General features: G+C 39.8%; 1 protein-coding gene across 1 annotated transcript in view; it reads right to left on the minus strand.

The window, feature by feature from the left end:
• LOC115433268 (cilia- and flagella-associated protein 47-like) overlaps positions 1-17,630 on the minus strand; it is a 57,390-nt gene that overhangs the window by 25,203 nt on the left and 14,557 nt on the right. The window contains exons 19-41 of the mRNA XM_030154589.1: positions 17,052-17,183; positions 16,857-16,934; positions 15,052-15,199; positions 14,727-14,809; positions 14,404-14,599; positions 14,193-14,278; positions 13,376-13,589; positions 12,599-12,803; positions 11,634-11,769; positions 11,075-11,190; positions 9,271-9,371; positions 9,065-9,184; positions 6,200-6,419; positions 6,031-6,102; positions 5,039-5,176; positions 4,871-4,952; positions 4,608-4,703; positions 3,932-4,118; positions 3,016-3,113; positions 2,402-2,518; positions 1,955-2,089; positions 1,381-1,493; positions 233-374 (exon numbers count right to left, since the gene is read on the minus strand). Coding sequence (XP_030010449.1) covers positions 233-374; positions 1,381-1,493; positions 1,955-2,089; positions 2,402-2,518; positions 3,016-3,113; positions 3,932-4,118; positions 4,608-4,703; positions 4,871-4,952; positions 5,039-5,176; positions 6,031-6,102; positions 6,200-6,419; positions 9,065-9,184; positions 9,271-9,371; positions 11,075-11,190; positions 11,634-11,769; positions 12,599-12,803; positions 13,376-13,589; positions 14,193-14,278; positions 14,404-14,599; positions 14,727-14,809; positions 15,052-15,199; positions 16,857-16,934; positions 17,052-17,183 — 3,015 coding nt within the window. The remainder of the gene's footprint in view (positions 1-232; positions 375-1,380; positions 1,494-1,954; positions 2,090-2,401; positions 2,519-3,015; positions 3,114-3,931; positions 4,119-4,607; positions 4,704-4,870; positions 4,953-5,038; positions 5,177-6,030; positions 6,103-6,199; positions 6,420-9,064; positions 9,185-9,270; positions 9,372-11,074; positions 11,191-11,633; positions 11,770-12,598; positions 12,804-13,375; positions 13,590-14,192; positions 14,279-14,403; positions 14,600-14,726; positions 14,810-15,051; positions 15,200-16,856; positions 16,935-17,051; positions 17,184-17,630) is intronic.

Raw genomic sequence — 17,630 nt, forward strand, 5'->3', positions numbered from 1 at the left:
AACAACTGCAGAAATCCAGACTGTTACAGAATGCAAGCATAGTGGTTCAAACTATATGTGGTTTACGTAAGAAACAGTGAGAAATGATTGGCAAGACTGATGCTGTACTCTATAAGCTATCGATGAAACCACAGCCAGCAAGAAAATAAAGTTAACCAGCTAAGCAGGCCAGCAGCTTTCTTATTCTCACTCAGTCTGATACCTACAGAAGTCAGAGATCCTTTGTACTCACTTTAGGTCTGATGTGGCTAACTTGAGTCTTCAGATTAAAGGCCAGCGTGGTGACAAAAGCTGAGTCGGAGACGAGCAGGAGGGTAGCCTCTGAGGACTGCAGGAAGGAGCATCTATACTGGACTGTCAGTTCAGTGCTTGTCCTGTAAAATTTAGTAGATTCTCATATTATTTGGCCTTCTGGTTTAATATGAATGCAACCTTTGAAATGACTATTATAGTGGTTTCACAACTCATATGATCTTTATTGTACAACCTCTAATGTCTCAAATTCTGACAGTAGTGAGTCAGCAGAATTACAATATCACATTCTTGCATAATGTCCTTAAAGCATTTGTGAAAGTAAAGCTCAGGATGAAAAATGGGATATGAGTTATTTTTATAGAGAGGCCTCACTTGAGAGAATAAAAAAAAATCTGGCACATCTTAATGAGCTTCAGTCTCAGGGAAAGACTAAATTTACTCAGTATGGATTCTGGGTTGAATAAGCTGAGGAAGGTTTTTCCTACTTTCTGCTGGGCACATATCTGCCCAAAATGATTAAAGTTATTTTGGAAGAACAGATGCAAAGGCAGCACTTTCTTGTTAATGATACCAGTTTTAGTCAACTTTTAAGCATCCATTGTTTGTATAGACTACAAAGGCTTGCAACAGTGTTTCTTAATTAACAACAACCGTAAGTCAATTACAACTAACTCTTTTTTCGTACAACCTGAAGAAATTTAAATCAGCCTGCAATCTAGTGTAGTACTAGATCACTTGTCCAGGGTAAGTGTCCTTGTCAGATGTTTCTTTTTACCTTCAGTCACAAAATGTCTACAGGTTTGAGTACAATATTATCATAAAAAGGGGTACAAAACTATATATACACATTCATCACTCTAAAACTAAGAGTGCACAATATGGCATGAAGGGACAGTTAAATCAAGGTCAATCTTTAAGAGAAGCTTCAAGAGAAAACAAACGACATATCTGCAGTAATTACGGCAGGAGCTTGCTCTAATACTCCTGGTATGTTTAGCATAATGAAAAGGCAATTGAATTTTCGTGATGACAAATACAAACAAGTGACAGGGGAAAGTCACTTTGTTATGTGTGTTAGCATACTGATGTGAGTTGGGTTTCATTTAAGCACACAATAAAACATACTTTGCAGGAATAGTGACTGTGCATCCATTGGGCAGGGTGAACAGATGGGTGTGCTCTCCTAAAAAGAAGGCGTGATATTTGATTGGCTTAGAGGTCGGGCTTCTCAGACACACCTGCAGGACACAGAAAGACATCAAAATTGCCATATTCTGTACTTACAAAGGGAGACACAGCAATAAGCACACTGACAAATGATGCTGTCAGACAAAATTCTAACAATGAAATCTGTCTTGCTTAGCTCAAACTGACATCTATTTCTGTTAGCCTTGTAATGCGGCTTAACATGACATTGTGCATCATTACCCAAATGCGTATATATTTGTCTGTTTGTAATCCTGTTAGGGTATGTGTGGGTGTGTCTATAATCCTATTAATGTATGTGGGTATCTATAATCCTGTTAATGTCTGTGTGTGATCCCAGCTGCAGTATTTCAATGTGTGTATACGAGTCATTACTTTGCGCAGGAGGTTATTTTTCAAGCCATTTGCAGTCTAGCCAATGCTCATGAATTTGATTAACAAAGAAGGCAGTTATATTTTATTTGGGAATGTGCTTTGTGTATGTGTGTGTCACCTGCTTGCTAAAGGTGCTGTGCAGTTCTCCTGATAGAGTAATGGTTTCAAGTGGCAGGTACTGAGGAAGCCTCTCGAAGAGGTGAACACACAACATTAACATCTGCACCGGGTTAGGATCCGACAAGTCTGTGGGCTGAACACACCATGCATATACACTCAGACGAAGGCCCAAACACGGACATTACAACAAGACGTAGACGTAATGTGTAACCTAACCACTGTGATATATTACCTCTTCTTTGGCTATGCTCAGGAGCTTATTAGCACAATTAATTCATGCAGTATGCGCTAATATTTCTAAATGCCACGATCCTTTGTCACTCATAAAACTTATTACCAACGTTAACTCAAAATCTTAAAAAGTTCCCTTTTCTCATTGAATACACACGTGAAAAATTTAATTAAATCAATGTCTTAATCAAGTGGAGGTTACATATCGACTTACATGTATATCTATGTTGAGACAAAGTGTAGTTAAGGCTTGCACCACAATAATGTTGTTGTGGAGGATCTGCTCCAAGCTGCTTGTTCTAGTGTACATCCGTTTGAAGTGGCTACAGATCTGTTGAAGAACAAAGCAGATATATATGAAAGACATCCATTATTTTTAGCATGTAGTTGTAAGATCTTCCTATACCACCCCGCTGCCTTAGTTTAGAACGTACTACATTTTGCATTTCAACCTCACAGTATGTTCTTTAGTCAGATTCAGATCAAATTAAGTCAGAGTTCTTGCAAAAAGGTTTTAAAGATGTTTAAAATATTTAAGCAATTTACATATTTCCAGTCAAACTTGTGAAGCCCAACACATTTACTGACTTATTCTAAGTGAGTTGGCTCCTCAAACACATACACATTTTCATACATTACACACAAAATGGTACTTAGTATGATAAGAAGCTCCCATAATCTTGTTCAGGACTAATTGCACCCTCATCACATCAATCACAGTGCCACTTGGAGGCATTAACTGCCATCCTTCATTGACTCACAGCACACTGAAGAGGGTCTGCACAAAATGAACAGTAACACTCAGGAGACATGTGCACACACACTGACCAGGTAGGGGCAGTAGGCAGCCAGGAGAGCAGCCAGCACCAGTCCATCTGTCAAGTCCAGGTCAAAATTTACTATCCAGCGAGCTGATGGGGCATAACCTATAAAACATTTCCAGAGAGAGGCTTTATTTCAGTAATACAAATAAGAGCTTTCATTTATCTCTCTTATATGTTAGAAAAGATACAGAATCACAGAGAAAATTATTCCAGAACAGTTTCCAAAACATTATGAATTGGCAAAAGTCTGCAACTCAGAATTTAACATGAGAAAGGGGGCCATCATCTCCTCAGAGATGATGGTAAACACAAAGTGCTGAGAATCTGAGCAGACAGCAGTAATCCTTAAATTACGTATGGACAGATTAATCCATACTTTATGCAGAAATCTGCCATCAGAGGAGGTAAATAAGACCATAGGCGCTCAGAACACAGCAATGTTTCAATACACAGCATCTATTACTTTAGCATCGGGTGGCAAACAGAACAGTAAAGTAAATAAAAGACTGAGGCCATGATAAATTATACAGAAATCCCCCTTATATAAACATCCATTTTGCAGCAGACAGTTGAGTAGCAGTGAAACAAACAAGGATTTTGTAAAATAAAAGTAAAACATACAGCTACAGATTGTACTGACTGGACTGATTGTAAACCTGTGCAAATAGGAAATTGTACAAGCTATTGTTATCAGTAGAATGCAGTTAAGATAGATTTTTAATTTCTGAAGTGACTAATGTGGGAGGTTTATCAGGTGATTAAACCTTTATCAGCTTTTTCCTTCTCCATACTGTTATAATATCAGCCTTTAAAATCCATTATCAGTCAGCCAATATGTCAAATCTAACAGAATCACATGTTGGGCTGCTTCATTGCTAATGTTTTTTAGTGCATATGTTTGAAGAGGTAGTGTTTTCTACCTGTACCCCAGACAGTCTTCCTCACACTCTCATAGTGTTTGTTAAGCCATGAAAGTAACTGGAGCTCCCAGGGAGAGTAGACATTACTGGCCAGGGGTTGTGAACAAACGGGGATAATTTCATCTGTATCTTTCTGTGCAAGAGGTGCATTTAGACCTCCTACTGACACACGGCACAACACAAATACCTGGGGATACAAAGACAACCATAATATTCACAGGGAGAAAAACATTCATAAGCTTTTGTCACAACAAAACATTATCTTCCATTAAGCCGTTTTGAGTTAAAAGTCTATTGTATGTCATATTCAACCTTTATTTGACCAGCAGTAAGCAACATTTATATCTGACGATGTCTGTCTGGAAGGGAGAATCGAGTAGGGATTGAAAAAGAGAAACCGCAACTCCTTTCTGTCAATTTTACCATTGAAACATCTTTTTTTTTTTTTTTAGAAAATCAAAACATTACTGTATTTCAAAGAGGAGCAATTTAATGGAAGAGAGAAAAATAGTGTCCATGAATGGCACCACATTTAGAGTTAATATCTAAACCTATGGACAAAGTCATGCCATACCTTAAAACATAAGATAATGTCTACAAATATACAGATACTGCATTAAATTCAACACAAATGACAGCTCAACAGAGTGAGAAAGAGCCACAAAGATTTTTTCACCTTGTATATTTGTAGCAATACATCTGTCCATGACCGTTTGCTCAGAGATTCATAGTTGATGTTGCTGTAGTCAACACCATACTCCGGCTTTTTTACCTAAAACACAAATATGTAAATGGTACATGTATTGTAAGTAAGCCTACATTATGCGCATCATAAGACCAGAATTAGTTTATAACTGTTGGAAAGAATCCTCACTGGAGAGAAATAAATAATATAGCTGATTTGGTTTGAGTAAACAGTGTGTGAATATATGCATATACCTGCAGGGAGCACCAGTGGTTGAACTCCTGTTTGTCCAGTAAGTATTCTGGTTTGATGTGACACAGACAGGCTCCTTGTGCACTGACAGTTTGGAAAAAATATGTCAAAATGTCAAAAAAAGTCTCAAACCAATAAGGCAATGTATTTGTTGTATGTGTAGCTTTTACCTGAGAAAAGTGAGCATAGCCTCATAATGTTTTAAGAGCTGATTAGTGCGCTGGTTTAAGTCCTTAGAAAATGACTGGATGTGAGGAATACCAGGAATCTGCTTGCCAGTCAAATGAATAAGCATGTCCACTGCAGACCTAGACATAAAAAATAAAGATTTTATATAGCCTGGGATAAAAATGCAGATATATAGAGCAAAGTCTGAGCCTTGACTGGCAAAGAATTCCCACAAGAACATTTTTCATTTTAATGATAGACTTTCATTTTAATCATCGACTCAAATTTCTAGTCTCCTTGGTAAATGTTTAATTTATATGAAACCTCAGTACAAGCACACACATCTTTCTATATGTGGACATCAGTTATAATACATTCACATTCTGACTATGTATGTTATTAAATTGCCAAATAATTGCCAGAAGACTGCAGCTTGGCTGAGCTGTCTATATAATCAATAAAATTTTACAAATTCTAAAACTGATATATTAAAGACAGCAACATCTCTCTTTTCTTTTTTGTATATTAATCCACATCTAGGAATGTCATGGTGCACTGCATTGCCACAGACCCCTCCCTCAGATTCGTTCACCCGCTGGCACCGCACCTGGAGCAGATCACCATTAGCAGCCTTCATAAGCGGCTCCTCTGTTCCAGTGCGTTGCTGGTTCATTTCTGTTACTGTCACTACCGCCATAGACTCACCCAGACTTTCATCCCATTTCACCTCTTTGCCATAACCCAGACTCTCACCATCCCGATCCTGTCACTGCGGACTCTGATATTTCACTCCCAGGTTTGCGTTTTCTCGATCATGTTTATCTTATGTTAATAAACCTGTTTTCTCCCTACAGCACTGTGCATATGAGTTCAGTCTTTCACTCAGTCCTGACAAGGAATTACTAAACTAGAAGTTCCTCAAATATATTGAGCTTGATAAATAATGAAAAAATATGTTGCTGTTGTTCATGTAGTGAAAATACCACACACACACCTGGAGTCTTTATTCTGAGTGACTCGATATGCTCGTCCACTGTGATGGCTTGTGTGAACTGTTGATATAACTCTGAAAAGACACAGAGAAATAGTATAAATGCATTACATGAAACATTTTCAGTTAAAAGCTTTCTTTTACATTTTTTTTCTCTTTTCCAGAGACCCACCTTCTGAATGTGTGCGGTACAGAGACAGGGTGTGGTCCACTTGGCCAGCCAAAGAAAGTAAACCATCTCTCCACAGCCAGTAACACACTCTGGTAATACAGGCCTTCTGCTGAGCTGGAGGAAGGGAATTCTGGGACGCCCTGATTAGTTGGGGTGTCTCTGATTGAAGAGAACTGCTCATCCCCACTGGCCTGACCACTATCACTGTCTGGAAAGGAGTCTGAAGGGGGCAGAAGTGCACATGCAGACAAAGAGATTCAAAAAAATCACAAAAAAGGAAACTCATCACATACTCGTACATATAACCAGATTCCCTTGTATTGAAGCCAATCTGAGCTGAGCAAATCTTACTCAGCTGTGCTCCTTAAAAGTACAGCAAAAAAGTGAATTTTTTAGCAACTTGTTCTTTTCCCTCTGTTGTGATACAAAACTAGTTTGTTGCATGTGACTGGTCAAATTTAGCTAAATATTTGTTGGTAAATTTTATTAGGACAAAGTTAGCTAGTTTTCTTAAAATGAAATGACTAAAAATATGCTTTCTCTGGACATGCGAGTGTGCAGTGTGAAGAAGCCCCACCCCTCAGTGAGAGACAGCGGACAGAGAAGCGGCTTTAGACTCAACACACATCCGAGTCCTGCACGGGTCCACTTTTCCAAACCCGCATCCCCCCATACCAACAAAACTAAGTACTGCAACCCAGCCCACTACCAGCATTTTCTTTCATGTCCAACCCGCACCCGCCCATACCCACGTACATTAGACCCGCAGCCCGACCTGACCCGACCCGACCCATGATTAAACACATTGTCTACACAGTAATTCACTTTTAAGTACCCAACTCGGTGCAGGACTCTGGCACATACAATACTGTGACATAATTTGTTCCTACTGTGAAATTCAGTTTTTGCTGACACGTAAAACAAAAATATAATTTTGTGAGGAAAAAAAACTGTTCTCTTTACACACAAAACACGTGCCAAAACCATGGCCCGACAACCGTACTCGACCGACATGCCCAAAACACCTCCCCCGGGAGGCATCCTCACTAGATGTCCGAACCTCCTCAACTGGCTCCTCTTGACGTGGAGGAGCAGCAGCTCTACTCTGAGTCCTTCCCATATGTCCGAGCTCTTCACCCTGTCTCCAAGGTTGCGCCCGGCCACCCTGCAAAGGAAACTGATTTCGGCTGCTTGTACTTGTGACCTCATTCTTTCAGTCATTACCCAGAGCTCATGACCATAGGTGAGGGTTGGAACACAGATCGACCAGTAAATCGAGAGCTTCGCCTTTCGGCTTAGTTCCCTCTCAACCACAACAGACTGGTTTAGTTTATGCATCACTGCAGACGGCGCCCCAATCCACCTATCGAGCTCCCGCTCCATCCTACCCTCACTTGACAACAAGATCCCGAGATACTTAAACTCCTCCACCTGAGGAAGGACTCCCTCCCTGACCTGGATAGGGCACTTCACCAATTTCCGGCTGAGGACCATGGCCTCAGACTTGGAGGTGCTGACCTTCATCCAGCTACTTTACACTCGGCTGCAAACTGCCCAAGCGAGAGCTGGAGGTCACTGCTCAATGAAGCTAAGAGGACCACATCATTTGCAAAAAGCAGAGACAAGATTCTCCCGCCACCAAACTCAACCCCTCAACCACCCAGCTGTACCTAGAAATTCTGTCCATAAAAGTTATGAAAAGAACCAGTGACAAAGGACAACCCTGGCAAAGTCTAACCCTCACTGGGAACAGGTCCGACTTATTACCGACTACATGGAACATGCTCGCACTCCTTTGGTACAGGCACTGAATGGGTGCTAGCAAGGGGCCATCCACCCCGTACTCCTGGAGCACCTCCAACAGGATGCCCCTGGGGACACAATCGTAAGCCTTCTCCAGATGTACAAAACACATGTAGACTGGATAGGAAAACTCCCATGCCCCCTCCAGGACCCTAGTAAGGGTAAAAAGCTGGTCCATGGTTCCACATCTGGGACAAAAGCAGCATTGGTCCTTCTAGAGCTGAGGTTCAACTATGGACCGTACCCTCTTCTCCAGTACTTTGGCATAGACCTTACCAGGGAGGCTGAGGAGTGTGATCCCCCTACAGTTGGAACACTTCCTCAGACCCACAGGCCAGCCACACCCTGTAGGTCTCCTTCAGCCTGATGGGTCCCCTCACCTCTGGAGTTCACCAGTGGGTTTGGGGATTGCCACCGCAAATGGCCCTTGCTACGTTATGGCTGCAACTTGCCACAGCCACCTCGACCATGACAGTACAGAACAGAACCCATTCAGACTCAGTGTTCCCCTCTGCCCTCGGGACACGGTTGAAGCTCTGCCAGAGGTGTAAGTTGAAGACCAACTTGCCAGATTCTTCTGCCAGGCAGAAGCAAACCCACACTACTCGTTTGAGCCTACCGGGTCTGTGTGGCGTCTTTCCCTGCCACCTGATCCAACTCAGAACCAGGTAGGGGTCGTTTGACAACTCTGCACCTTTCTTCACCCGAGTGTCCAGAACATATGGGAGGTCTAATGATATGACTACAAAGTCGATCATCGAATGGCGACCTAGGATGTCCTGGTGCCAAGTAACTCTGTGGTCTCAAAGATCCACAAACCTCATCTGATTGGTCAAAAGTAATTAACACTGAAATAAGTAAAGAGAGTTTATTTCTGTGTAAAAACTGTGAAGAAAGATTAATGAAATGTTGTACTTTGTTACTTTGATAGTCGGCTTTGATTAAGTGCAAAGTTTTGTGTTGAGGCTGTTCTCAATGTTGAATTTAATTTGTACAACAAATATAACCACATCAGTTGATCCTTATCACAATCATGGAGCACACACAAATGAATTGTCTAACCTGTGCCTGAGGTCTTGTTTGTTGAGCTGTTGTGGTCAAACGTTGAAGACGATGAATTTGGACAAGAGGTAGGACTCGGTATGTGATAGTGCTGAAGAACTGCCTCGACAGCTGTGGCCCCTTTTTAACACAAACATACATTTTAATGTTTTATTACAGCACAACCAAACATTTAATTACATGGGTGTATGGACGTTATCCAGTACCAGTCTTGAGTACTATTTGTTGGTCAGAGCAGTGTGAGGCCATGTAGGGCCAGACAGTCAACACACAGTTGTCAACCATAGCGCATATCTTGACCTTAAATCTGAAAGGGAAAAAAAGAAATGGAAAGAAATGCAAGGTTACAGATCAATTTGACTATAATTGTAGTTTCTTTGTGTTCTACTTAAACATAGTGTGCAGTATTTGTGACTGTGTAAGAGATTTCCCTCTCAAGGTCAAACAGCTTTTGTTTAGAAACAAACTGCAAAAAACTGAGGCTTAAACCATGGTTATTATAACTAATGAAAAGTTAAACTAAATATACAAGAAAATAAATAATTTAATTGAAGCTGCACTGCTTAATAGGTTTTCAGTGTCAAAAAATATTACACAAATTACTTTTCTACATAATTGTAAATTAAGTGGTCAGACTAAAAGACAGACCACATCCTCTGTTTTCAGAAAATCTCCACGATTTGAACACTGCTAGGTTATAGGAGAGATAAGGGGATTAAATAAGTGACTAGCGCATTGACCCGTGGAGAACCACGGGTTCTAGATCTTTGTAAATTCCACAAGTATTTTCAGTTGAATAACCTCTCAGTTGGCATGTCTGTTTCTGCACATGAAATGTGACACCATGGCAACATGGCCATCACACTTCCTCCTCCATGTTTGACAGTTGATGTCACACACTGAGGAACCCTCCTTTCATCTACTCAACGGCGTACATAAGTCCCGCGGGATGAACCAAAGATTTCAAATTTGGATTCATCAGTCCATAACACCTTCTTCCAGTCTTCAGTAGTCCACTGGCGGTGTTTCATGGTCCAGCCAAGCCTCTTTTTCTTATTCTAAAGTCTCAGCAGTGGCTTTCTTGCTGCAACTCGACCCATCAAACCTGCAACTGGAAGTCTTCTCTTCACAGTTGAAACTGAGACTTGCTTACTATGACCACTATTGAGCTGTGCTTGAAGCAGTTGTCCTGTGAGTCACCTATCACTCCAGCTGTTGACTCTCAGAAACTTGTGTTCTGATTCTGTTGTAGCTTTGGGTCTGCCAGACCTCTTCCTGTCAGCATTTCCCCCAGTTTCTGAGCGCCTTTTGATGGTGAAGGAAACTGGACTTACTGACACCTTGACTTTCTTGGCAATTTCTCTGCTAAGTCAATCATTAATTGCCTTTTCCTCACCATTTTTATAGTAGCACACTACGTCCTGCAGTACAATACTGTTCAAATAATGCACACAACGGTATAGTACCAAAGTGTGTTCCAACACTACGGTTATGCAGACAGAGGGGGTTGTAAGTAATTAAGAAACATTGGGACACCTGCAGGAACTGGTAGCACCAAAATTTGAGGCTTGACCAACCTCCATTGCTACAGAGCTGCTTTAAGTTGTCAACCCATTTCTTGTTCACTGAAAAAGGTGTTTTTGTATAATTCTGAAATGTACATTGTTTTTCAGTTTTGTTAAACTTTATCTTTTCTTTTTTTTTTTTTTTACCTCTGGCAGTTCACCGCTTACCTTTGTACCATTTCAAGCTGTTCATTGGACTTGAACTGCTTGAATTTCAATACAAAACTGGAAAAATTGGGGTGTTCTAAAACTTTTGACTGCTAGTGTATTTTGTCTTTTGCCTTTTGTAAAATCAGCTTTGTTCTTATATTTTCAATCATATTTGTTGTCATACAATCTTGATTTCTACCCTTTCCAGTTTACATTAATTCAGTCTGAAAAGTGAACAAAAGTTAATTAAAAACTAAACTACAGGCATAACGTAGGAGGAGAGACAACAGAGGACCTGTTTTGAAGGTGGTCAGTGAAGATGATGTCTGTACAGATGGTCAAAGGGATGGCACAGCTAAAGGACACATTGCAGATGAGAGAGGCCACACTGGTATCTGGCTTGTTCACACCCTTTGGCTGCAGACAAAGTGACAAAGTCAAGCTATTTTGCAGGTCATTATGTAGTTTAAGTCATTTTGGATCACCAGCTGTTTTCACTATAAGATCCGAATGCACAAAAATTTGCTTTGCTCACAGTACTACAGGATACTCAGTAACTGACTCAGACTTGCAAGACATCAGGCTCATACTATAACTATTAGGGAGAGATGGTGCTGTCTGGATAGTGTTTGCATAACAAATCAGTGATTCAAGCCCAGCAGTAGTTTATCAGTTCACCTACTCATTCAACTCAATCTACATAATCACAGTGCAACAACTTTCACATGTATTCTACTTTTAAAATACAATGCAAAACCCTGTCATATATTCTAAATCTTTATATACAACACTAAATCTGCACTGACAAGAAGGCACACCACTTTTGGCCAGAGGTATTCTGTGACTTATGAGACTAAAGTACGGGGTCGTACCTGATTCATGTCTTGAGCAGGAACGTAGTTCCCTTGAGGAAAAATAATAGAAACAGGCTGTATCTTTGTCCCATCCTCCAGTTCCACATCACACACTTCAGCTGATACCTGGGTTCCACTGCATTGGTTTGGACAAACAAACCAGGGATTTGTGAACGAGCACAATTTCATTTGAAAATGTTAACTAAAGTACCAGCACACTAAACCCAGCAGTGACAATTACTGAATTTTTTTCCAAAGACCAGTTTACCATTGTTTTACATAATTAGATGGAGTTCAGCTATTACATTTCTTTTTCAATACCAGAATAAAAGTAATCATCCAGATCTTTCCTGAATGCTTTATATAAATGTTAATTAATATTAGAGACATGTTTTCTTAAGAAGAAAGGCTCAATCTGCATTAATTTACCCTGTTCCTCAGTTCAGTCACAAGGATGTACATCAGAAAATGCTGCCAGCAGTGGCAAAGTGCAGCCAGATTGTTGTCCAATCTGAGGAACAATGTAAACCACCCAGGAGTGTGCATTAGCTTGTTGGCTTACAATGCAGGCAAAATCCAACATGAACGCTGACCTGCCAGTTTATGAGTCCTAGCATGAAATGATAAAAATCCCAGAGAAATGAGTGACGTGGCTGGTTTATATGTGTGGCAGTGTTGTGATTGTATTCATTTGGTCTCAGTGGCTCAGCACAGCTGGGAAATTGGCAAAAGCTAGAAAAATGTAAATGCAATAACAATGTATAACTGCTGTTGCCCAGCCTACCCAACAAGCTGATGACTGTAGGTGTGCTCCATATGTCATCAGCCAAATAATCAAAAACAACACATGTATTAAATGTAACATTTACCATGATGGTTCTTGGACCAGGCTGCTTTAACCTGAACCTCCACATAATGCTGTGTGAAAATATGTATATTGCATATGAGTCTATATGTAAACCAACCTTGGATATCCTGATGCCAGTAGAGTGAGTGTGGCACTCGAGTTGCTTCCTAGGGGTACTGGGGTAAGGAGGATTTGAGGAGGGTGGATTGTTATAATGGGGCGATGGTGGATAGTGACAGACAGCTCTCTGTAAGGGTGAAGTCCCTTCACTCTCTGGTCTCCCAAGTAAACAGGGATGGTCAGTTTTATCACTGTGCCAGGAACTAGAAAAAGAAATACACAATTTTGGGTTTATGTTTCCAAATAGTCTAAGTCAGTCTTTTAAATGCTCTTTAACCAGATTGTCTTCATGCTCATACTCCCAATTCACAACAAAATCACTCTTACTAAAACTACTGGACAAAAATGACAAAGAACCACTGGCCTGTTTTTAGTGGCTTTCTGCTTGACAAAATGATGTATTGTCTTAAGAGCCTGTGTCCCTGGGTGAAACATAAATCTTAATTTATGGACCATCACTAAAGATTATTAAGACCCCATAACTTAATAGTCTAAGCTGCATGAATATTATTTTTAATTTGGTCTTGATTTATGCTTTATTTTATCTTACAATTTTGCACAGGCAAATACTATTGGGACAGATCTTACACTCAATTGCAATGAGACATCCTAGTCATTTCCTGAGGTGCGTGTGTACATAGGGAAAAAAGGTGAAAAGACATTAATTGTAATAGTATAATAAAGAAAGCGCATTTGGTGTTAAGAGAGGGGAAGACAATGAGATAAAGCAATCCATCATAATGTAAGCACAATTGTTTTTTCGCTTATTTCTCACCTGTTCTGGTAGCCTCAGGCCTAAGGCTGACCGTCAAGCAGATGGACTGGCCAGGCCCCAGACTCCCTGATGATGGAGACACTTTACATATCTCCTCCTCTCTGTCAGCTATTAAAGTTGCTGTTGAGCTGCAGTCAACCCACCAGCATACATTTGGCTGAACTTCATCACCCCAACACACATTCCCTTCAGTCTCTGCTTTTAGGTGAACAGTCTGCACAGGCCAATCAAACAGGAGCAAGAGAAAGGATTAGACAGAAAACACAAATAACTAATGATTAATCAAGGACCAAAAAAAAAACTAAAAAAAAGTAAACTAGCAATATGAGAAAAGAAAAAATGCTATTTCAGACAGAGAAAATTCAAGGAAAATGAAATAGAGATAAGGAAAAGCACTCAGATATAGAATGAATAATAAGTATTAACTATCAGCAGAAACAAACATGACCAGTAAAAAAAATCAACAAGCACTAGAAAAAACACTGAAAAACAATATCTATTTGACAGAAAGTGTAACACGAAAAGAAACAGGAATCATAAATACAAAGATGCATCCACTATCCTTATCGTCAGTAGTTATAACAATCTACCTACCAAGTTTCAAATCAACCTGACTTGAAACAGCAGAACAATTGATTTTAATGCAATGGGGACTGGTAAGCATAAGAAAGATGTATCTTAAGAGTAAGGTAGATGCATCTACAAAGAGATCAGTGGCAGCAGATAAGAAAGCTGTAACAATAAAGCTGAGACAGAAAATACAGAAAGCATAGGAGTGGGAGGGGCTGACACAATCACATAAAGATGCGTTCAGTACCTTGGTGTAATCATCAGCCTGTGTGTCCAAAGGTTTCACATAAAAAATCAGAGTAGAGGGGGACATTTCTACTGGGGCGTGAAGTACTAGAAACATAAAAATGACAAGGAAAATATTACATTTAGCAACAAAACACAATGCATTTCTTCTGTGCTCTCATTTCCATTTCACACACATACACAAAGACCCATCTCCACATTCATGACCCCACCTGTGGCCTGTATGCGTCGTGGACTTGTTGCCATGGGGACAGGCTGGGGGACGAGTTTGACAGTCATTTTCTTGCTGCCTGCTGTTGAGGAGCAGGAGGTGAAAGACGAAGATGAAGTGGGGAGAGAGGATGGAGAAGAAGGGTGGGAGCTCACTCCGTTGACCATCACTGGCAGGTCAAAATCATAACTGGCCACCTGCAGGAAGACATTTCTCAAATTCAGTTTTTCATACTCAGTATATTATAAGGTTAGATTAAAGCTTGGGTTATTCAGTCTTCATGATAGCTTCTGTATATTCAGAGAAATTAGTTGAAAGTCTCACCTGGGTGGGGGAGAATACAAGGGAGCAATTGACTTCCTGAGAGCCCCGGATTTCCACAACACTCACACCAGGTTCCTGTTCTGCTTATTAAAAACAACAGTACACAGAAACCATAAAGGACATAAAATATAATTAGATGTGAACGTTCCACTTAAGTAGCTGTCCACAGATACACACTGATACTATAAAATGAGTCGCCCAGTGTTCCTCACATAAAACCTTTTTCTGATTAGGACTTATCACCCACCATCCATCACTTATCAGCTCTGAACAGCTGTGTAATGTTTTGCATGTAAACATGTGTGCATAGGATGTGAATGCATACCTGTCGACTGGTCTGGGAGTTGGACAAGAAAGTCTCTATATTTTGTCAAGTCAAAAGTAACACTGGCTGCAGCTGAAGAGTGGTTTGTCAGAGTAAAAGGTGCACTTCGCCGGGAACCAATAAAGACCCCAAAGAGCTGGAAATCAGACTGAACAGCAGAGGAGAAAACTAAATGAAAGAAACACAGGAATCTTAACTGGAAATAGCCACCAGTCCCCAAAAACAAAAAGACTCAAGTACCAAGTACAATATATACAGTTTATTTTAAGTTCTAAAACCCATTTTCTTGTGCATCAGGGTAATAAAACCAGCTGCAGTAACTATGTTACACTGCTTCTTGAGGGTTTGATCACAGTCAAACTGAAATGTTACCGTATTACATTAATATGCTAAATTCTATAGGCAGAACACATCCAAAACCGCCTCTCTTGAATCATGTTCTGTCAAAGAAACTCTCCTGCAGCAAATCAACAGCTACTGAAAATGAGAATAAAAGAGGCAGAATAATTTTCTTCTTGCAAAGACTGAAGATATACATAAGTCTCCTTCAAATATGAACCCCAAATGACACAAATGCTCAGTGTGCTTCTATCTGGATTCCCACACCTCTTTCTCTGTTACATTTACAAAGTTAAGATTTTATCACCTCTGCATAGATTAATAGTGATGAAATGCACATGGAAAAGATTTGGGAACTGTTTTAAAAGCCGTCTACTTACATGCTGTATAAATCATCTTATTTTTGTTCAGGATCGTATTTGAATACATTTCAGTGGGACATGATAGAGATGTTCTATAAACCTAAACCCAACCTGAAATCAGGAAGCAAACCCTTAACAATCAAGTATAAATAATATTTTACAAAGTCAATAACAGGGAAAACAGAATGGCATATGAGTGTCTAAATCTCATAAATTCATAGTCATGGACTTTGGAGCCTTTGACAATGGAGGGGCATTTAAAATGGTTTTAAGTCCTGTACTTTTAATGCAGTATTTTTATTACATCCATTGAATTAAAGCTCAAGGTCCACACTGCATTGCGTCATTACATATCCACTGTGGTGGTGTACAGAGGCAAAATTACAAAAAAAGGTAAGTAACTGTATAAATACTTATGAACCTGTCCATATGGATTTGAATTAAATTTTAAAAAAATCTTTGAAACTATCGAAAATTATTTCCTTTTATCATAAAACTGCAATTTAGAGCTAAATGTGTCGATGCAAGGCCAGTCCACAAAGATCAACAGCATCTGTTTGTAGAGAACTGGCTTCCAAAGCTAGAAAATACTGTAAATGATAGAGTTGGATAAAGGGCAGTGTGTGCATGTCCTTCATAGTTCTGAAAGCTCTGTTGAACTCATTTTTATGCACTTCCTTTTATGCTAAGTTAACTCAAAGTTACAGTAGTTGTACTAAAAAATTCTACTGAATTGCTTCACTAAGACACTTTAAGGTACAAAACATAATGTGAAAAAGAGGAATCTTCCATTAGTCTAGGGATAATGTACCTGATCCATTAACTTGCTCAGCAGAGTGAAAGCTGAGTAAGGGGTTAAATGCTTCTGTCTTTTGATTACTGATCTGTACAGGGATGAATTTTCTCTATGTTTGTGAGCTTTGCACATGTTGGGTACCGTTTGTCTCTTAAACCATGCATTTCTAAATAATTAAACAAAAACAGTTACACAACTTTTAATATAATTCCCTTTTCCCCCAGAAATGTTTATTGCTGCCTGCTGGTCACTGCTAATCTGACACAGAAAAATAAAGCATGCAGGAACACACACAAACAAAAACCCACTATGTTGAGGTCTACGTTTGGAGGCTCCACTGATCCATCCACTCTAAGCTCAATGGACTTCATGTTTCTCAGAGCTATCTGTGAAACACAAACATGCTCAGTGGATAAAAAAATCCACTCTTTCATTGTAATACAAGCACATACTTAATAAAAATCATAATGATGTGAAAATAAAAACCACTCTCTAGCTCTCACCTCAATTCTGGTGTCAAACCTGATAACAGAGTCTGGGTTGAAGTGGATGTTGAGCACAGCTTGCCCACCGGCTGGCACCAAACCTTCAGATGGACTCACCACCATGCCTGGCAGAGGGCACACATCTAGCACCTGTTTCCCCAAACAGTTAGAGGGACAGAGATTGTCTTTTTTCCCCTTGTTTAAGGGTCCTATAAACTGCTAGATTTCAGCAGTCTTATAACTTTACTGAAAGCCGCACTGTGTCACATGGATCTAACTAACTTATGCATGACAGGTACACAACGCAATTATACCATCTACTGAATCTCAAGCTATGCTGTAAGTCAATCTACAAGAATTACATTTTATCAGTGTACACTGTCTATTAGTGCTGCGAAAGCTGTAGCCAACGAAGTTACGATAATAACTGCACTACAACAAAAATGTTTTTATGTATATGGAGGTAATCAAGGTCAAGTTTATTTATTTATTTTTATTTATTTATTTTTAAATTAAGTCAAGGTTTAGGAACAGGAGTATGTCGATCTGGCTGTGGCATACGCATCCCAAACTGTGATGCTAAAAGCATCAGGTTAG

The sequence above is a fragment of the Sphaeramia orbicularis genome, chromosome 2 (genome assembly GCF_902148855.1).
Source record: "Sphaeramia orbicularis chromosome 2, fSphaOr1.1, whole genome shotgun sequence".
NCBI classification, from domain to species: Eukaryota; Metazoa; Chordata; class Actinopteri; order Kurtiformes; family Apogonidae; genus Sphaeramia; species Sphaeramia orbicularis.